The following is a 21,049-nucleotide window of genomic DNA, read 5'->3' on the forward strand; positions in this document are numbered from 1 at the left end:
CCTGAGCGCCCGCGCCTTCCCCGCAGAAGGGTCTGTTTTGAGTCTCCTCCTCCAGGCGTGCACGGGGCTGCCGCGACCCGGCCTGGGTCACAAGCCCCGCAGCATTGGCCAGGACCCCGTGCTCGCACTCACTCTGTGCGCCATCGGGCGTGCGGCGGCCTTCCTTGGGGACCCACGTGGCACCCGGTGCGGGTGGCCTGAGGACAGCGCGCCCCTCACTGCGGGGGGGGGGCGCTGCAGCAAGACGAGCCCAAGTTGAGGAAAATAATGTCCCGTGTCGGGCATGTTGAGTGAGAGGAGCTGAGGGGTCCGACCGAGAGCTGAGCGCAGAGGCCGGGGCTGTGCCGGGAGGGGACAGAAGTCCGTCTGGAGCTGGACGACGACAGTGACTCTGTCACTTAAGGACCTGGAATAAACCAAGGAGCTCAGAGCCCAGAGGAGCCCTGGCGGAGAGGAAGCACCTCCAGGACCTTAGAAGCAGGGGTGAAACCACACAGAGGAGGAGGAGGGGAGGTGGAGGCCAAGTCGGGGGCAAGTAAGCTCAGGCCTGGAAAGGTCCAGGGGTCACGTGGAGGTCAAAGGTGATCCCAGGGAGGCATTTGGGGGGCGCCTGGGCGGCACTGTTAAGCTCGGTCTTCAGCTCGGGCAAGTTCTCCTGAGGAGGGGGCGTCCTCTGTCTGCCGTCTCCCCTCCCGACTTCACACCTGCTCAGAACTCGGAGAAGACGGTCACCGTGACAGGAAGGGCTGCTTAGGTCAGCGGGGAACCGAGTGCTGCTCCCAGCACACCCGGGACACAGCCTCCCCTGCTCTGCTCCCTGCCAGAAACCTCTCTTCATCTGGGAATCTCAGACTTGGTCTACACCTTGGCTCCTTCATGCTCACTTCTGTGAAAAGCCAGGAAGACGTGAGGCTAGGAGGCCCGTGGCCGTGGGAAAAACAAGACGTCTGGGTACAAAAAAATCAACACATATTCACCTGGTTCTTCCCTCACCCAGCTACCACGCGTCAGGGACGTGTAGGTGGCCTATTTGAAAAGCCAATGGTTCCAGGCCCTGAGTGCCCAGCCTGGGCGCACACGAGGGCCCCGGTCTGCCCACGGCCCCGTCCGCCGAGACTCAGTCCCAAGACAGGTGCGAGACCACCCGGACTCCGCTTCCTCCCCTCAGCACAGATCCACCCACTGAATTCTGTTTAGGAAAGTCTTTGCGTTTACCACCAGCCTCGATTAAAGATTAGAAAAGAGACAAACTACACACTTCTCAGAAATTGGAATTTTATAAAAAGGCATTTTTTTCTTTTATGTCCATAAAATGATATAATTCTTGCAAGTATAGAAATGTGTCATAAATTATACAGAATGTTCCTTAATTACAGCTCAATGCAACTTGGTACTGCTTCCCTCCCTAAAAAAACGAGAGAGAACCAAAAAAATAATATATATATAACTGTATATATATATATATATATATATTTATATAATATAGACAAATCAAATATGAAAAAAAAATCATCTCCTCTTTGGTATAAAAATCAGACTCTCACCTTGAGAGACACACAAACAGACATGATGTTGGGTTTGTAAACTGTGTGGCCAAAAGGGATTTCCCTGTTAAGCTTCCCCTCCCCTTGGTCCCTGCCCAGCCCACCTCCCTTGAGGCTGCCACACTGAGTGAGACCTAAGGGCCCCTCCCAACTCCACACCAGCCCTCAGCAACCCCTCCACTACCTAGACTGAACTGGGAGCAACTACCCCAGAAGCCCGATTTGGGGTGTGGATGGTGGGAAGGAAGGACAGGCACGCCCAGGCCCAGCCAGGCACCGCTGTCCCCAGCTGGCTGGTCCAGCCCTCCTACTCCTACTCCTCCACACCTCTTGCCAGACGCTGGGCCTGGAGGGGAGGGACCCCCATGTACGAGAAGGGAGAAGCAGAGGTCAACTTCCCCTTTCAGACCCATCTCTGGTCCCAGGTGTAGATGCAGGAAAATGCCAGATGATGCGAGAGGAAGACAGGCAGGACTCTGCTAACAAACTCAGATCAAAATTAAAAATGACAGAAATCTTTTTCTGGACATCTCACATTGGCCTTAGGTCAGAGATGACAGGACTGTGTACCCGGGCTCAGCCCGACACCAGCAGGACTTACGGACCAGGGACAGACACGTGTGTTGGGGGAGGAAGGAGCACTTCCCTCTCAAGATGAGGAAGGAGACGGCACCAAATCCTCCTCCGTGCTCCGCACACCCCTCGGGCGGACGGGTGCCTTCCTCCCTGAGCGGTGGTTCCTCCGGATCCCCCCAACGCAGCCAGCCAGGGCACCCCTGGGGGCCGGCCTCCTGTTCCCACAACACAGAAGTCACTCAGAAACCCCCTCTCCTGCCAGATAAGAAACACAAACCCAAACCGGACACAAACACAAATCAAGGAGAGACACACACAACGTGCAGGGCCCGTGGGCCGCAGCAGATCTCTGGCTTCCCGGCGTGATACATTCTTGTGTAATTCAGGAACAGAGGCTCTCGGCCCCCTCTGGGGAGTGGGAGTAAAAAAATACAGAGATTATCGTCTGCCTGCGGGGTCCACGCAGGGCTGGGGCAGACCCAATCTCAACTTCTTCAGTTTTTGGCTCCACGTCAGACCCTTCCCTGGGGCGCCCGCTCGGAGGCCCCGCCCCCACCCCGCGCCCCGCACCGTCCGCAGGTGCCCGCGGGCAGGACGGAGCCGGCAGGGAGGGTGCGGGGCGCCCCGGGAGCAGCCCTCAGCCCTTGAGGGGCTTGTCAGGCCCGGCGCTGGGGCTGCCCGCGCTGTCGCTCTTCCTGCGCCGCAGGCTCTCGAGCCAGCTGGAGCTGGAGCGCGTGGCGAAGCCGGCCAGCGCCAGGGAGCTGAGCCGCATGTTCTTGCCCGACATGATGAGCTCCCCGAAGCCTTCCTGGTGCGAGAAGGCGTAGCCTGACCGGCGGGAGCTGGTGCGGCCCACGCGGCGCAGGCAGCGGTGCTGGGCCTTCTGCTTCTTCCTCACCAGCTGGCTGTAACGCACCTGGGCAGGGCAGTGCAGGGAGGGGGCCGGGTTGGTGACAGCCTCGGTGTCGCAGGCCAGGGACCCTGCACACGAGGGACACCACGCCCCCACGCCCCCAGCCCCGGGCGTGAGGAACCCAGAGCTTCCGGGATGCAAGGCTGCGCTGGGGGGGCGGGATCTGTCCCAAGAAACAGCAGGGGAACGCCACCCACACGCCACCCGCACGCGTTCCCTCCACGGGGCTCCCTGTCCCGCCCCAGTCCCCCAGAGCACATGGCCAGCGGCTCACCGTGTCTGAGAGACCCGGCTTCAGGCTCAGCTTGAGGAATCGGAAGGCGACCACGGGCATGACGCAGACAGCCGTGGTGAGCGTGATGGTTAGCCACACCGTGGGCTGCGCCAGAGTGTTCTGGGCATTGCCTGGAGATGCAAGCAGCCGGCGGCCTTGGGGTCACCCAGAGACAAGGGCAGCCCTGCTGGCCCCTCTCAGCTCCGGAGTCCTCCCTGCTCCCCAACTCTGCAGCTGGGACCTTCCCCCACAGCCCTCCTCTGCAGCTGGGACCTCCCCTCCACAGCCCTCCTCTGCTGGGGGAGCCTCCAGGCAAGCCCCCTTAGGACTCCTCTACCAGTCCCTCCTCCAGGCTCACTCCTCCCCTTTATTCAGATTTCTCTGTGCCAAGGGCGTCTTTTCAAGGGCTCTTCCCTGACTACTCTCTCTCTCTACCCTGCTTGATTTTGTTTCCTAAGACTCATTAATTCTAGACGTTCCATTCTGCTAACTTGTAAACCGTCTCACGGAAACATGAAACCCAGGAGAGTGAGGACTGTGCCTGTCGTCAGCTGCCGCACCCTCAGCGCTCGGGACCGTCACTGGTACAGAGCAGGTGCCAGCTGAACAGTGGACGAAGAACAGATCGGAACTGACGCACCCCTGCACCCGTCCTTCCCGTTGTGCCTCCTGAGCAGCCCCTCTCTGCTTCCGCCACCCCGCCCATCCAGACGCCAGGCGTCAGTCACGAAGGTAGCTCCTCACTGGCCACCAGACTCCTCTCTCTGAAGTAACCCTTTAACGCCACTCCCCCTCTCCTTCCTCAAAAAAGAGACTCCCACTGGAATAAATCAGGACCCAACAGCCCAGTGTTGGTGCCTCCAACATCCTTTCTACCTTTCCAACCTCTCACCCGCCCCATCTACACTTCCGGCTCCCCGGCGTGGAGTGGGCCTCACAGCAGCCTCCCCTGTGGACCGTCCCCCGCCAAGTCCCCCCCGACAGTCACCTGCTGATCATGAGGAGGTCCGCCCTCCCTTTGAGCCCGACCCCCCACGGCCTGGATACGGAGGCCCTCTGAGGCCCGGCCCGGGTCAGAGACGGCCCGATGCGCCCCCAGCCGCTTGCCGGGTACCCGGTGCACGGGGCCAGCATTCCCAGTATTCCCATGGTGCTTGTGGGGTGCCCGCCCCGTCCGTGGGGAGCCGCGGCAGGGACGCACCCACAAACCGGAACTGGTTTGGAAACATGTCGAAGAGCCCGTTGCTGTGCATGGCAAAGAGGATGGCGAAGTAGACAGCCAGACTGCCCCAGATGAAGAAGTGGTTGATGGCCGTCCAGTAGCCGGTGTCCAGCCCGATCTGAGGAGGACACGGTCACAGGCAGGAAGAGCGATCCCCCCACCCGCCCGCCTGCCCCAGTCTGGCCGGCCTCATACCTGCACGCTGACCACAATGACCAGGGACGTGGCCACGGTGACGGCGAATGACTGGTAATCGGCCAGCTGGGAGCCGTCGTCCCGCGTGGCCTCGGCGAACACCCCGTACGGTATGAAGAACGTGAGCACGGACGTGTAGATGCCCTGCGCGATGCAGATGAAGAACTCCCGTTTGTTGAAGAGGAGGTTCAGCTGGCCCGGCTCGTAGAGCTTGGGGTACTCCATGCTCCGCTGCTCCGGGACGTCCTGGGCGGGGACCACAGGGGCCTCAGGACGCTGAGGACAGACCCCGTCCAGCTTCCTCCCTTCCAGAGTCTCTGACAGCTAGACCCCGCTCCACCCGCCTGTCCAGGAAAGTCCCAGGGCGGCGGTAGCCGGGCGGGAGCAGAGCCGTCCCAGCGCCCACCCCGGCCCCCCTGCCCTCACCTGGTCGAAGACCCCCATGGCTAGGACCGGGAGGGAGGTGTACACAATGTTGTAAAGAGTGATAAAATACTGATCGTAGACGGTCTGGGAAGAGAACACAGAGGAAGAGAGGGTGAGCACACGCTCTTCCCCACAGACTGGGCAGGGAGAGACGGCTGAGCTGGGCCTCGGGAATCCTCTGGAGCCCGTCTCTACACCCTGAACAAGTGTTCATTTGTTCTCATTCTGTTTTCTTTAAGTAGACGCCACACCCAGTGTGGGGCTAGAACTCACAACCCGAGACTGAAAGTCACAGGACTAGGAGCCCCTGGGTACGTGTTTTCTTTTTTTTTTTTTAAAGATTTTATTTATTTATTTGACAGAGAGGTCACAAGCAGGCAGAGAGGCAGGCAGAGAGAGAGAGGAGGAAGCAGGCTCCCTGTTGAGCAGAGAGCCCGATGCGGGGCTCGATCCCAGGACTCTGAGATCATGACCTGAGCCGAAGGCAGCGGCTTAACCCACTGAGCCACCCAGGCGCCCCGGTACGTGTTTTCTTAACGCACAGTCCAGACAACGCTGGGCCCCAGAGGGTGACGCCGCACAGAGGACAGCTGCCCCGACGGAGCCCACAGACGGGACGCAGCGGGCCACGGGCGCCCTACCTGGGCAGAGAAGCCGCAGAAGAAGCCAAACCAGAAGTGGACCATGGTGAAGGCGAAGTTCTTGTAGAAGAAATAGCAGAGGAACTTGCACATGCGCAGGTAGGACCAGCGGCCGTGCACCAGCAGGAGGCGCTGCAGGAACTTGAACTGGGAGAAGGAGTAGTCGGAGGCCAACACAGCCTGGATGCCCTCCTGGCCGCTGATGCCCACACCGATGTGAGCCGCTACGGGGACAGGTGGTGGCAAGGGGAAGCAGAGGGTCACACACTCAGAACCCCAGCAGGCTGGAGCCCCTCCCCCACACACATCCACACCCACTCTTGATCATGCTGACATCATTGGCTCCATCCCCGATGGCCAGCGTCACAGCTTTCTTGTGTTTCTTAACCAACTCCACCACCTGTGCCTTCTGCAAAGGGGTCACGCGGCAGCAGATGACAGCCCTGCAGGCACAGGCCGTCTCCAGGAACTCCAGCTCCATGTCCGCCTCTAACGCGTGGGCCTGGAACACAGAGCCTGAGAGAGCCCCCTCTCCCCTGGGCATACCGGGAGTCGCGCTGAGGTCAGGGGACTGAGAGCGAGGCGGGATGGACCAGCCACACGGAGAGCAGGGCTCCCGGCAGGACGCTCACCAAGCTATGCCCACTGATGACCAGGGCGTACTCCCCAGCAACGGCCTCCAGAGCAGACGGGAGCTTGGCAGACGAACGCTTCTCCGGGCAGGTGAAGCCATTCCCCACCGCGTGGGGCGAGTCCAGCATCTTCTCCCGGGCTTTTCTGGGGAGGGGAAAGGCACCCGTGGGCTCCAGCACAGAAGCAGGGCCTGCAAGGGCAGGACACCTTCTGCCTTGGCCTGCGTCTACCTGAGCTCCTCCCGCACTTCCAGGACGGTGTGGCCGGTGACGATGAACACCTCCGTCATGTCGTCCGTCAACATCTTGCAGGAATAGCCAATGTTCACGGCCGTTTCTACAACAGAGACCAAGGAGCTCGGCGCGCTCTCCAGCCTGAGGTCTAGGCTCACGCAAGGGCCCACAGGGCTGCACCCGGGCGCCGGGCTCTCACCTTGCTTATCCCCGGTCAGCACCCAGATCTTGATGTTGGCCAACGTCAGGAGGGCGATGGTCTCCGGAACCCCCTGCTGAAGCTTGTCCTCGATGGCTGTCGCACCCAGCAGCTGAAAATACCACAAGGGCTCTGGACAGAAGAGTCCCAGCACAAGCCCCCCGGGCCCCCTCAGCCCACTGTACAGCCCATACCACCATGTCGCTCTCCACCTCCTCGTACACGCTGGCCAGCCTGTCCTCCCGGCTGTCCTGGGCCAGGCTGGCCTGGAGCCGTCTCTGGGCCCAGCCCCCGTAGTACTCTTCGTCCAAGTCCTTGTACGCCAGGACCAGGGTCCGCAGCCCTTCCCCGGCGTACTCCTGGGGACAGAGCCAAGAGGGTCAGCTGGCCCCTCCTCACCCACAACGCAAGCCCCGCACCACAGGGCCCGTCCAGACACCTACATTCAGGTGGTCCGTGGTGGTGCTGAGCAGCTCCTGGGGGGAGGGGTGCAACCTGTCCAGCAGGATCGTGTCGGCCCCTTTGCAATAGAGTCGGATCCTCCCTTCTGGATTCCGCACTACGATTGGGGCAGAGGAGACAGTCCCAGAAGGACTCAGGCGGGCCAAGACCCCCAACCGACCTCATCAGCCAGGGCCCTCGGCACCCCTCCCCCGCCCCAGCCCGGCCCCAGCCTCACCGATGACGGACATCCGCTTGCGGATGTTATTGAAGTCCAGGATGGCCAGCAGCTGGTAGGTGACAGCTGTGCCCATCTCGTGCACGGTGATGGTCTTGGGAGTGCGAGAGCGGAACACAAAACCGAAGTTCCTGGCCGCGGTGACCAAGGCACCCTCGTCCGGGGACTGTGCCTTGTAGTATAGCTCTCCTGGGAGGGCAGCAAGAGCACAGGGTCTAAGTGGCCGCCCCGGCCGTGGCCTGCCCAGGAAGGCCCGCCTGGCCGCGCCCCAGAGCAGACCCAAGGTCCGCCATCGGGCCAGGAGAGCGCGAGGCAGGCCGGGGCTCACCTTCGTTCTTCTCTTCAGACATGACGGTGTGACACAGAGAAAGGAGGCGGAAGAACTCGTGCGCGTGGGGGTCACCCGTCTTGACGGCCTCCAGGAGGCTGGGGTCCCAGAAGACGAACTTCTTGTCGGCCAGAGGGTTGAAGGAGAAGTCCACAGGCTCTGGCCTCTAGGGCAGGAGGTGGGTCATGAGCTGAGGGCGGCCGTCAGGCTGCAGCCCAGCCCCGCCATCCCCACCCCGCTGTTTCCTGCTCTTCTGCAGCCCTTGACCCCACCCGCCACGGACCCCAAGTCACCCTCCTGCTCCCGAGTCTTCCTGAACACACCCGCCTCTCCCAGCAGCCTCCACCCCGGGCCCAGAGCACCCCGTCCTCACTGGACCCACCGTGACTGGGCTTACCTCTCCCAATTCGGCTTTGTGTCCCAGGACATCGAACACGTCCCCTACACGCACAAGACAGAAGGTGAAGGCGCATCAGCACTCGGCGCCACGGACGAAGGGCGCCAGCGCAGAACCCCACAGGCACCTGGAGCCCTCGTCGAGCGCCGCGGCCCCAGCACGCCCCTTCCGCTCTCCTGCCAGGCCCCCAGCACCCCCCAGATGCCTTTCACCCCACAGGCCGAACAACGGGCAAACCCCACACACAAACCACAGGCCCGGGTTAGTAGAGAAAGCAGTGAGCCCCACACACCCCCTGACCCAGGTCACCCTGGGGCCCGGCCACGAGCCCATGGCAACAAGGCCACGCTGGGGACCATAGTCGCATTCCAGAGACGCAAGAGGGCCCAGGATGCAGCATGGGAAGGGGCGAGCACTCCATCGCCACCCCATATCTGCGGCCCGACCCGGGGCACAAGGCAGACGCTCCCCCCCCGCCCCCCCGCCCCACAGGTCCATGCAGGGAGGCAGCCAAGCCCGTGTCCAGACGGCAGCGGCAGCGGGGAGCCCCGGCGCGGCCCTACCATAGCTGCGGCCGCTGACGGAGCACTTGCTGAAGACCATGATGTTCTGCGTGAGCGTGCCCGTCTTGTCGGAGAAGACATACTCCACCTGGCCCAGCTCCTCGCTCAGGGTGGTGGTGCGGGCCTCTGCGGGCGTCCGCTTCTTCGCGCAGAACATCTTCTTGTCCCAGTTGATGAAGTAGCTGTGGCCCAGGCGGATGACCTCCACGCTACACGGGGGACAGGAGGTCAGGCTCGGGCAGGGAGCCGCGGACGGGACCCACCCACACGGGCCTCCGCGGCAGACCCCCCCGCCTGGGGGCAGACAGGACGGACGGACGGACACCTGGGCACAGAACCTGGGAGGGAAGGGCAAGGAGAGCCTGAAAGTGGAGCCGGCCACTCACTGTGGCCGCCAGGAGCTCCCTGACCCGACCCTGTGACGCTCTCCAGACAAGAGGGGGCAAAGGGCCTGGGCAGGTGGGGCACACAGCACAGGCGGAGGAGGAAGGGACTGCAGACAAGGCGCTCGGCCAGCTCTTACCTCAGGACTAATTACACAGAAACCATGCAGAGAAAACAAGAGAAAGCGTGTGAGGGAGGGACGAGCGAGACACGGCGAGGGCACAGGCCCCCATTGCCCGCCGCAAGCACTGTCCTTCCTCCACCGTCTCGCGCGCCACCGCTCTGGCCTGGCGACCCCGGCAGGGTGCCCTCCACCAGGTCCGACACGGGCCGTCGGCCCCCCCACGCAGGGGACCGAGCCGGGGGGCGCCGTTGGAGCCCTGTGTGGCCTGACCGAGGACCCCAGCCGGCCAGAGGGGTCTTCTCAGCCTTTTCCCCGAGAAGCGGCTCTCGCCCCCCACACAGCCCGGAGCCCGAGCAGAAAGTGAGAGGCTTTCCTGGCAGCCACCACGGACGCCGGGGGCAGGGACGAAGCTCAGACAAAAGCCCAGTGTGGGGACGGGCGAGAAGTAAACAGAAAAGCGCCTGAGCAGGCCTGAGGGAGCAGCAGTGGCCGGGACGTGGCCCCCACCCCGCTGTCTCATCCTCTAATGCACATCTCCTGTCAACGCACCTCAACGCGCACGGGGAAGAAGGCGAGACAGGGCCCGTTCCCACATTACATGCGGAAACCGAGACCCCCAGCGGCCAGGAGCCTCCTGTCCGTGTTCTAGAAAAGCCCAAGTTTTGGCACAGAAACGCCATCGGCACCAGGACTCAGGGGAGGGCACCCGGGGCGTGTGTGTCAAGGAAACAGGCCCGGCCCTTGGGAAGAGCCCGCCTCCAGACAGGCTTTTCTTGCACAGGTCTTGGGCCCTTGCCCCCGAGGGCAAGGCCTTAAGCATGTGGAAGTTTCTTTCTTCCGACTATCTTCCTGCAGCTTTCCCCCAGCTTTCCCCCGGCCAGCGCTGTTCACACGCTCCGGGCCTCAAGCATCCCCGATGTGCCCGAGCTCCTACTCGCCGCGCTCCGCCGCCGGCCAAGGCTTCAGACCCGTTCCTGGGACTCTTTTCTAAGGACTCTCAGTGTTTACTAAGGACTGACAAAGCGTCAAGACCCTCTGTCAGGAACCAGGTCAGCGGGAACCCGGTCCTGCCCTGTGCTGCTGCCAGAAGGTGACCTTTCCGAGGGTCGCATCTCCAAGCCTCTGTGCCTGTTCTCTCCCCCAGGCCCCCCTGCACCCGCCAGCCCCCTCCTCAGAGAGGCCCTCCCTGACGAATGGCCCAGGGGCTGAGGCTCCTCACCCCTGTGCTGTCACAGCGGGGCCGTGGGGTCTCGGCGTCTCGCACCCCCTCCCAGCCTGCGGCTCCCGAGGCAGACACAGGGTTGCACACCTGCGTCCCCTGTGCTCACACTCACTGCAGGGGGAGGGACTCCCATAGCACTCGCTCCCGTTTCGTTTCAGAAGGCATTTAGATTTTTCTCTCTACGCGACTGAAGCTCCTGCAGGGCACGGGGTCTGTGCCTAACATGTCTCTGTGGCGTGCATGGCCGAAGTCAGCATGCGGGCAACCCGTGCCGGATAAATCAGACTCTTTCTGTCACGACCATCCAAAGTGCCCGGAAACGGTGACAAAGCTTGCTCCGCACACAAAGGTAAACAGCGAACAAGATGCTCGAGGCACAAGGAGCTCCAGGTTCCTTCCCCAAGGGTCCACCTTCACCAAGAGTCTGCCGAGGGACCGCCCGAGCTTCCCAGGAGACCCAGGCAGAGCGAACACCTACCTGACATAGAGCGATATGGGCACAACGGTGTTGAGGATGATGATGTAGGACCAGAAGGAGAGGAAGCCAGAGAAGAAGGCACTGTCCACCGCCTCGTCCCAGGGCAGGTAGGCCTGGAAGCGTGTCCCGACCTCATGCTCCCAGATGGCATTGCCGATGGCCAGGATCACCCCCATGCAGACCAGGAACCCGAAAATCTGGTGAGGAACAGGAAACAGAGGCGAGGTGGCAACTCAGGAGGCCCCCAAAATCAAGTGCATCCCTGAAGGTCACGGCCCATACCCCAAACCCTCAAAGGCTCAGGCATCTTTAAAACGGCGCCACGCTCGCCCGAGAAGCACCCAGGACCGCTGAGAGCACGTGGTCCGCCAACCGTCACATGGTCCTGTCTCTGAGCACCTGTGTCCACTGTGTGATGAGGGAGCCCTTCCCGGATGGTCAGAGGGTGCGAGCACACTCCTCCCCCTGGGGCGCTCACGGCAAATCACCCATCTACTTGAACTAGCTTCCCCAGACAGGTGATAATGCCAGGCTTCTGCAATGCTCATTATCTCATACAGATCGCCAGACAAGTTTTTAACCAGGGAAACAAATTTTATCTTCATAAATTAGATTTGAAAGCAAAAGAGTTTAAAGATTGTAAAAGATCGGGCGTCTGGCTGGCTCAGTCCATGCAGCATCTGCCTTAGGCTCAGTCATGATCCTGGGGTCCTGGAATTGAGCCCCACAGTGGGCTCCCCACGGGGAGCCTACTTCTCCCTCCACCTCCTGCTCCCATTTGTGTTCATTTTCTCGCATGCGCCCTCTCCCTCTCAAATAAATAAAATAATGAATAAAATAAATCTTGCAGTCCCTGAAGCAGGACCATAAGAAAATCCTGGCGGTTAAAAGAAAAAAGAGACCACTGTCTGATTTCAGATACTGTTTCCAAAGCTATGCTCACCATCCATGCTCTGGAACCCAACAGGAAGGACCCAGGTGCCCAAGGACTGCCAGGGGGGCGATGCGAGCCCTCGTGTGAGACTTAACCACTCTCTGGGGTGAGGTTTGGCAAACCCTTTAAGGCCAGGGCGGACCGGCTCTGCAGAGGCTGGTCCAACCTTTGCAAGCTGGCGTGTAGGGGGTTGGGAGCAGGCAGCGGGGGCGCCAAGAAGGGGAAGAGAGCCCAACAAGGACCTCCAATTTCCAGGCAAACAAGACAAGGATTCAGGAATGGCCAGAAACTAAAACAGTAACTTTTCCTTTGGGATCCTCCACTCTGAGACGTCAGGGGAAAGACCCGTTCATTATCCAGCCACCAAAGGGAAATTTTTCGTTTAACTCCTTTTCCATCCCTGTGAAGGGCTCCTTGTCCCCGGCAAACGCAAACAGAAGTGGACACGCTGTGCTAAGTCGCCACTGTAACTGGAACCTCGAGAAGGGAAGACCTGTTTCAGCTCTGTCCACCCCTGATTCACTCAGGTCCCTAAGGTTCTTGTAAATAACGTCTTCCCCGCCCAAAGAGAGCGGAAAGGAGCCTCTGAGCAGGGAGGAGAGGTGGGAGCAAGGGCGGGGGGGGGGGGGGGGGGGGGGGGGAGGACGCGGGGAGGACGCGGGGAGGAGCCTTACCCAGAGCACCAGAGTATTCATCAGGCGATCGATGCTTGTTCTCTTGAACTTGGTCCTGCCGCTGTTCTGCATCAGCTTTGTGTCGGGGCCTGGAAAGGAAGGGAAGACGGGGGAAGCCAAGGGAGCAACGGGCCGCCTGGGCCAGGGCGAGGAGCACTGCGAGCTGGAGAGAGGAGGGCTGGGGGCGGGGAGGCTCCGGCCCATGAAGGCTCTGCCCCCCACCCTGGAGTCCAGAGAGCTGGGGGGCGCAGGGGGGGGGGCGCACTCAGGTTTGGCCCTCCGGCCAGAGGCTCAGTGTTGTGCTGGCCCCACCACCCCTCCTCCCCCCTCCCCCCACCCCCACCCCTTCTCCCCCTCCCCGCCCGCTCCGCCCAGTCCCCGCCAGCCTCCCCGCCTGCCACCACGCAGGCTCACCCGCAAACACCACCAGGCCGAAGCACCACTCGGTGTTGCGCAGCACGCAGCCGCGCAGCAGCATGTTCTGGTTGCTCAGCGGAAACTTGCTCTCCTTCCAGTACAGGGTCCCGCTGAACCTGTCCAGCTTGTTGTTGGGCGGCTCGCAGACCACCTCCCCTGCGCGGACACAGAGCGGACACGCGGCTGCGGGAGGTGGCCCGGAGTAACTCGTGGCCAGGAGCATGGGGGCAGGAGCGCCGGCGTGTGGGACAAGGTCGCACGCGCACTCCGGCCTGGGGACCCCGTGGGGGGCCCAGCTCTACAGAAGTGACAGCACAGGTCCCCACAGGTTTACTGAAGCCTCCACGGAACAGTGAAAAACCAAAAACCAGAAGCAACTGCGCGGCGGAGGGATGGCCCAGTGAGGCGGTGGAGGAAGGAGGCCAGTCTCTGGGAATTGCCAGGCGCCCACGTGCCTGAAGGACGCAGCAGGTAAGGAGGGGCCTGTGTGGGGACTTGGGGGCCGCAGGGCCCCACTGCTTTGTGCTTGGGTTTGTGCAAACACAGAGCGTGCAAGGACACCCACTGAAGGGGCTGTGCACCTGGCCCGAGGGCAAAACTGGGGTGCAGGAGGCTCGCTTCTCACACAGAACATGGTTTCTTCCTCTAGCAAGGGAGCAAACGTCATCAACCGGGACCAAATGAGAATGAACTGAATTTCTCTCTACACACACAGCCAGGAGGGAGCTAGCGGCTGTGAACTCAAGCAGGCGGGGGCCACCCTGCACTGCTGACACTCCCCGACGAAGAAAGATCTGGGGAGCTGCAGCCCAGTGAAAAGGAGCCAGTGCAACTGAAACCCCAAAACCCGCCCCACCTCCTCCACCCAAAAGTCACTTCTCCAAAGTCACTCACCATCAAATTTGGCGAGCCTACTGATGTCTCCCAACTCTGAGGTGACTGGGATCGCCTGGCGCACTTTCATGTTGGTCTCCCTAGAAGGACAGTGTCCCTAAGTTCTGGTTCCCATCCCTTCCTCCAGATTCTACCTGGGAGCACCTGACCTCCGGGCATCACCCACCTCCATATACCCGAAACTCTTCTGATTCCTAAAAATTGTCCAAAGGGTATAGACCCCAGACCTGGGAATCTATTCCAAAAAATAAGCTTTTTACCCTTAAGGAGGCAGGAGATGAGTGGCGCTGGGCATCTGACCTACCCATCGAGTTCTGCTGTCTCTATGTAACACAGGCCGTGGGGCTCACTGCTGGAAAGGAGGAGGAGATCCGCCTAGAGAGAAAATCCAGTGAGGAGCCCAAAGGCCCAACCCTCCACTTGCGATGCACTCTTTGCTGATCCCTACTTCCCCTGAGCCTTCTTGGTTTGCTTAGTCCCAAGCGTGATGGCTAGAAGACACCAGTCTCAGGCGTATTAATATGACACAGAAGCTCCCCACTCAGGGAGCTCCGGGAGCACTGTCGGTTAAGCTCCGACGCTTCACGATCCCAGTGTCCTGGGATCGAGCCCTGCATGGGGCTCTCTGCTCAGCGGGGAGCCTGCTTTCCCCTCTCTCTCTCTGCCTGCCTCTCTGCCTACTTGTGATCTCTGTCAAATAAACGAATAAAATCTTTAAAAAAAAAAAGTGTCCGACCCTTGATTTCGGCTCAGGTTGTGATCTCAGGGTTGTAAGCTCGAGCCCCATGGTGGGCTCTGCACTGGGTGTGGACCCCGCTGAGGATTCGCCCTCTGCCCCTCCTCCCACCATTCACACAGGCACACACACATGCACTCTCCCTCAAAAAATAAATAAATAAAACATATGGGGAAAAAAAGCTCCACCCAAGGAAGTTCAATCCATGCGTGATTACGAGGCTGCAAGAAATTAGGAAAGACTCATTTCTATCTGCCAATGAAAACGGAAGAGACATGCAGCCCTGGAGGGCCACCTTGTCCCTTACCGCCACAAACTGATTATTTTCCAGCTTGATGATATCACCAACACAGACGTTCATCCACGGCTCTTGCTGGAGGCTGAGGCAATGAGAGGTCAGGAGAGGCTGTCAGTAGCGAGAGAAGTTCCTGGGGACCCCCTCCTCCTGAAGGCCCTCGGTCCCCACCAGGCACTCACCTCCCGCGGATCAGCACTTGGGATTGCCGGTTATTCACCTGGTTGTCACTCTTGTGGCGGAACTGCAAAGAATGAGACGTCAGACGCCTTCCCCACTCCCAGGGACTGAGACAGTCAGTGGGATGCAAAGTGTGCCGGGTCCTGCCTTGAGTGCACCTGTCCACAGAAGTGCTCTCTCCCTGGCTCCGCCCCCTGCCCGTGGCCAAGGTGCTGTAGGTCTAGGGGCCAGGTGGGGGATGGCAGCAACTTGCTCTCCTCTGTGGGCAGAGGAGAGCAAGTTGGGAGTGGGGGTGAGGAAGAGGGACAGGAAGGGGAGAATGGAAGCGACTCACATAGTCATCGGTGGCATCTTTAACAGCTGTGACGGCGAGGACGAGAACCAAAGGCACGATGGTGGTGAACCAGGACAGGGAGGACACCTGGGGGATCAACTGCAAGGGGAAAGAGGGCGTGGCTCTGAGGCCCCGCCCATCCCCTCCCACCCCCACCCCACCTCCCTCTTCCTTGACTCGGCTTCAGGAGGTGCGGAGGGTCTAACCCTAACCTGCAGAATGAGAAGGAACAGGAAGTAGGTATTGGCAACTTCCTGGAACTGCTCGAAGAGGTTGACAGGCAGGAAGGTGAGGATATTGTACTTGGAGGTCTTGATGCAGTTACTCTGCGGCAGGCAGGCAGGAGAAGATCACCACACAGCCCCCACCCCCGCCCAGAGCCAGGCAGTGCTGCCCCCTCCATCCACCCTCCCCAAACCTCTGCCCCCAAAAGCCAGCAAGCGCAGGCCTGGGAGGCGAGGACAGCAAGAAGGGAGTCTCCTGGGGTCCACCTGTCCGGCAGCACCACCAGGTGGAGGTGGGAAAAATCAGCTCAGCCTCCAAGGCAAGTGGCCCGGGGGCTGCTTCTGTCCCCTGACCCCCACCTCAGGGGGCCACCCCCCCACACACACTCAGGAGGAGGGAGCAGGCCAGCCAGAGTCACTCACCGCATACTGGAATTTCTCGTTGTATTCCCGGTCGTTGGCTCGAGCCCGCCTTTCTTCTTCTGCAACAGAATGAGGATGATGCCGCAGTCAGAGGGGCCCATGGGGGCCCAACACCCTGCCAGGGCTACCCATTTTGTGGGTTTTCCACTGAGGGCTCTTGGCTCCTTCCACAGGACAGTTTGAAGGAGCTGGTGCCCCACCTGAGGTGTCGCTCCTTCTTCCCTCCGGTCCCTCTCACCACCAGCCTGGCCTTTTGGCTCCGCAGGCATTCATTCACAGGACAAGACCAGCAATGTCAAGGTCTTCTGTTAGGGGCACTCAGTTCCCCTCCCCCATCCCTTTAATTAACACCTTAGCCTCAGGGATCCCCAGAGCAGCAGCTGCAGACCAAGAGGAGCCCCTGCAGGCCCAGCCACTGCCTCCTGACCTGGGGGTGGGGTGGGTGGCAAGCCAGGGGGTCACCCTGCTCCGCAAGTGCTCTGCGGCAGCCTCCCAGCCCCACAGCCCCACGTGCAGCACCCCCTCCGCTTGTCACATGTCACCCGCAGAGCCTTCTGACTGGCCCACAATGACATCACCTTATTTCAAAGCTCATCTTCCAGTCGGAGAAGGGGGGGTCAGGGATGCAGGTCATGCAGAACAAGACGGCGATGAAGGAGGCAGGAACGGGATGTGCTTTAAAGGGCTGCTCGGACTGTAACCCTTCCTGTACCATCTGCGCATCTCACCCTTAACACACCTGCCACCCACGGAGTGACACCTATCCTGAACGCTCGCTCATCTGGGGCTGCAGGTACCAAGTTCATGTCCCAAAACGCGGGGCTGTCCTGTAAAGGGATCTCCAGACCACCTCTGGGGGTCACAAGGACCACAGGCTGAAAAGGGGGCCTCCCTGGCGCAGCAGGGAACACAACGCATTCAACCAGCACAGGAGCCAAATGCTGCATTACAGACCCCCCTCACCCCTCCAAAGACCCCTGCAGAGCACAGCACAGGAACAAAACCTCGGCACAGGGCTCCCTCCGCCTACTCGGAGGGCTCCTTCCCTCCCAGAAACTTCCCCAGCGGGGACCCCTCGCTCTGAGCCCCCTGCGTTGTCTCCAGAGACCGTGCAAGCGAGAGGCAGGGCCAGACCGTTCCGGAGCCAGATCTCTGGGTCTGGAAAGGAGAGGACCAGGGACCGCTGGGGACAGCCCAATGGGAGAGAGGAAAAAGCACGGACCCGGGAGAGCTGCTAGGAGCTGCCTCCTGTTACCTGTCCCCCAAGAGGGCTTCTTTCTGCTCCAGGAGGGGGGCGCCCCGGCCCGGGCCCACTTCTCGGGCATCTCCTTGGGGACCGTCATGATCCCGGTTTGAGCGGGGGAGGGCGGGCTGTCTGTCGGTCTGTCCTCGGCCTCAGCGGCGCGGATGCGGCGGCCGCTCAGAGGGGAGCCCCGGCCGCCGGGCGCGCGCCCCACCTGCAGCCCCGGCCATCCCCGCGGCCGCCACCCCCAGGCCCCGCCGCCCCCGCGCCCAGAGGCCCGAGCGCGGCGCGCGCCCCGGCTCCGCCCCCCGCCCGCCCCCCGCCCGCAGGGCAGCGCCTGCCAGCGCCGCGTAGGCGAAGACCACGGAGCCCCGCCCCCGGGGGGGGAGCCCCCAGTGTTGTCCGGGCAACCGCTTACATCCCGCCCCCGCCTGCAGGGAAACGGGGGGGGGGGCAGGGCGGAGAGAGACTACGAGGAAGGTGGAATCGCAGCGCCCCAGGCCCGAGACTAAGCGCTCGGGTGCCCCGAGAGTGAGGGGAGGAGAGCCCAGCTCAGGTATCCGGGAGACGACTTCGCCTCCTAGGCTCCCCGCCAGGATGGGCAGGGCTGCGATCGACCCTCCTCCAGACTCAGTGCCAGTCGTCCCTCCTCCCTCTGCTCCCTGAGCCATAGTAACACCCAATCTTGATGATCCCAGGGATTCCAATCCCCCTGCCGCCCCCGTCTTACCTGGGGGGCGCTTTTTTGCACACAGTGCCATCTCACCCAGCAAGGTCCCAGCAATCCCATGGGAGACCCTGCAGGAGGGTGACATACGCGTGAGGTCAGAAAGCCAAGGGCAACCCTTCATTCCGCTCTTCGGACCCCTCCTGGAGGTTCTCTTTCCCAGGTCTGGCCCTCCCCACGGTGTCCCCCTCCACCCCCCGCCCATGCCTCAGCCTTCAATGGATGGGGGTGTGTGTATGTGTGTGTGCACGTGTGTGAGGACTGGCAGATTACAGACGCTGAGACCTACGGGGAAAAGAAGGGGACAGACAGAAGTGGCCAGACAGGAGGGGCACAGCTCTCAGGGAGCCCATCCCCGGGCCCATGAATGCCCCCATGTGCCCTCCTGGTGGTGATGAGTGGTCCCTGTGTTTACTGGAAAGCAGTTTCCACCAAAGGGTGGTGTTGAGGGAACCTGGGCCAGGAAACACCTGGCAGAACCTCAGGAAACCAAGTGGGCAGGCTCCACCCTTCCCAAAATGCTTATAAGGCCCCCATCCCCCCACTGCTGGGCCTTCCATCCTCACCTCCTGCAGGGGAGCTCACACTAAAGGCATGGTCTGCATTTCCTGAACACAGTCCCCAAACCACTTCCTCTCAGTCTGGGTCAGCTGAGGTGCCTTGCCCAGCGGTGCTGGGGAGTGGCCCTTGCCCCCCCCCCCGCAAGCCCAGACTGCTAGGGATGGCGAGAGGTGCAGGCTCTGGGAGCATCAGTCAGACATGCCTTTGCTCTCCTTCCACCTTTCTGTGTCCCTTTCACCCAGAAAGGTAAAAGGCCTGGCCTCCAAAACAGGATCACAGAGCCTCATCCCTCTTGCCAGCCGGGTCCCAGGTCCTCCTGTCGCCCGCTCTTTCTCTGTCTGGGTGGAATGCCTTCCCCCTCATCGCTGCCCCTGACTTGGGCCTCCTAGGCACAGCCCGCCAGCCGGATGCCGAAAAAGACGCCGACTGCCTGTCTGCCCGACCTCTGTAACTACAGGCTCTGGCCGCAGCCCGGCCCCCACACCCGTCGGCCCTTCATCAACTCACACTCCCTTTCCGAGCCCCAGATCAGGCACAAAGCCACAAGGCCTTTTCCTCCCGACCCTTCCCAACACCAGTCGCCACGGGTGCCTGGCTAAAGAGGAAAAACCTCATCCACAGTTTTGGAGATGCCAAGCCCTCCTCCGGGGGCCCTCGCCAGGGTCTCCACCCAGTCTTGAGTATGAGTCATGGCAGGGTGGGGTGTGGAGGGAGAGGTTAAGGAGAGGACGGAAGGGTGGGCACGGCAGGGTGGGGTGTGGAGGGAGAGGTTAAGGTGGGCATCCCAAGTTCCATGCCAGCCCCACCCTCCTAAAGGGAGGCAATCGAGATACACCACCAGCCTGAAGATCTGGGTTTGAGTCCCATGAGAGAATTAATGAGGGAACCACACACACCTTTAGGAGTCAGGAGTCTGGACACGGAGCAGGAAAGTGGTTTTACCTCTAAGACCCTGGGGAGGATGAGAGCTGACTTGGTCCCAGACCTCATCCCCTCTGCGGGGCTCTGACAGGGAGGGAACAAGAGTGGCAGAGGGGAAACAGGGAACCCCTCTCACTTCTCCCCAGTCTCACACAGCCTGGGTTTTTTGAACCATCAGGCACACCAGCCACGTCGCCCTGCCCATCACCCTGCCCCAGCCCCCTCTGCAGCCACATTTGGGATAAAAATAGCCAGCTCTGGGAAGAAGCAACGCTTCATGGAGGAAAACGGCTCCTCCTCTCGCCTGGCCCCTGCTCCCTTCCAGCCCAAGCCCGGGAAGACGAACCCCTTCTTTCAGAGGAGGCTGGCAGGGGTATGTGTGGGCCGGTCAGGGGACAGAAGGAAATGGAATCCTAGACCCCCAGCTCACTTGCCACCAGCGCCGCTGGCCACCTGACATCGCCAAGGACAGACGCCAGGGCTCGGTTCCCAGCTCCGAAACCCCAGAGCTACTGCCGCTCTCCGCGCCCCCGCTGTGGCTCACGCACAGACCTCCACCTTGAGAAAAAGCCTACCAGCGCGCATCCCTTCTCCAGGCGCCCAGGCCCTCGGACCGGGGACACTGCCCTCACCCCACAACTCTCGGGGAGGCTCTCCCCTTCTCGCTGCCCCACAGGCTGCTCCGCGCCCCCCACTTAGGCAGCCCCTCCTCCCGCGGTGCGGGCAGCCTCTGGACCCCCATCCTCAGGCACCCGCACCGTCGTCCCTGAGAGCACGCGCGCCCGCCCCGCCTCACCTCAGCGCGCCGCGCCTGGCGCCCGCCCCGGCCTCCCCGTCCTGCCCATGTCGGGGGCTGCGGCGGGGGGCGCTCGGCTCGGCTCCCCGCGGGCTCCCGCCCCCAGCTGCAGCCCCGCTCCCCCGGGGCTCGGCCCGCTACTTTGTGTCAGTTTCGGCCGCCGCGGGGCGGAAGTGACGGAGGCGGCGGCAGAGGCGGGGGGCGGGAGGGGGTTTTGGGGAAGGGGAGGGATGGGGGGGAGGCGGGACCCGCCATCTTTGTGCGGGGCGGGGGCGGGGTCTTTACCCACCCGAGGCCGTGTCCCCTCACCCCCACTGTACATCCGTCCCACAGCCAAAAAGCCAAATCAGCCAGCAGAGCAGCGAGCCCGGGCGTTTTTGTTTTTTCAAGTTTATTTATTTCAGTAATCTCCGCGCGCAACAGGGGCTCGAACCCAGACCCCGAGATCGCGTCGCAAGTTCCTCCGACTGAGCCAGCCCGGCGCCCCTAAGGGAGGGCCGGCGCGTTTATTCGCTGGAAAGGGGCCCCGCAGCGCGGCCCCTGGAGGGGCATGAGAGCGAGCGTCCCCCTCCCGCTCACCCGGCTCCCCGCGGCTCACCGCACCCCTTTCCGGGACCGACGGCTGGAGCGTCTGGGCACTGGGCCGTGCCTCAGTTTCC

General features: G+C 61.8%; 1 protein-coding gene across 8 annotated transcripts; it reads right to left on the reverse strand.

Moving 5' to 3' along the window:
- Positions 1-1,258: 1,258 nt before the first annotated feature.
- ATP8B2 (ATPase phospholipid transporting 8B2) lies at positions 1,259-20,569 on the reverse strand. Of its 8 annotated transcripts, none has more exons than XM_047704710.1 (29): positions 20,391-20,569; positions 19,570-19,625; positions 17,398-18,183; positions 16,143-16,201; positions 15,708-15,821; positions 15,496-15,594; positions 15,164-15,225; positions 14,994-15,066; positions 14,255-14,325; positions 13,951-14,030; positions 13,054-13,212; positions 12,640-12,728; positions 11,032-11,228; positions 8,824-9,032; positions 8,261-8,304; positions 7,864-8,029; positions 7,536-7,724; positions 7,300-7,415; positions 7,051-7,215; positions 6,857-6,968; positions 6,655-6,760; positions 6,424-6,568; positions 6,110-6,293; positions 5,792-6,015; positions 5,151-5,234; positions 4,725-4,970; positions 4,509-4,647; positions 3,308-3,438; positions 1,259-3,036 (listed from the first exon to the last, which is right to left on the reverse strand). In XM_047704710.1, exons 3-29 carry the CDS (start codon positions 17,483-17,485, stop codon positions 2,758-2,760), a joined length of 3,630 nt encoding a protein of 1,209 aa, XP_047560666.1. In that variant the 5' UTR covers positions 17,486-18,183; positions 19,570-19,625; positions 20,391-20,569; the 3' UTR covers positions 1,259-2,757. The 8 variants fall into 8 exon arrangements, with proteins under 8 accessions (XP_047560666.1, XP_047560670.1, XP_047560667.1 ...); XM_047704714.1 differs by having other exon boundaries at positions 18,116-18,183; positions 20,391-20,568; XM_047704711.1 differs by lacking the exon at positions 19,570-19,625.
- Positions 20,570-21,049: the final 480 nt, after the last annotated feature.

This window comes from Lutra lutra, chromosome 15 (assembly GCF_902655055.1).
Source record: "Lutra lutra chromosome 15, mLutLut1.2, whole genome shotgun sequence".
NCBI lineage: Eukaryota > Metazoa > Chordata > Mammalia > Carnivora > Mustelidae > Lutra > Lutra lutra.

Excerpts from the sequence above, each read along its gene's own strand:
- ATP8B2 (XM_047704711.1), bottom strand. The coding sequence starts at position 17,485 with ATGACGGTCCCCAAGGAGATGCCCGAGAAGTGGGCCCGGGCCGGGGCG. Across the intron at positions 15,226-15,495 it reads AAGATGCCACCGATGACTAT|TTCCGCCACAAGAGTGACAA; the intron begins GTGAGTCGCTTC and ends CATTCTTTGCAG. Across the intron at positions 7,216-7,299 it reads CCACCACGGACCACCTGAAT|GAGTACGCCGGGGAAGGGCT; the intron begins GTAGGTGTCTGG and ends CTCTGTCCCCAG.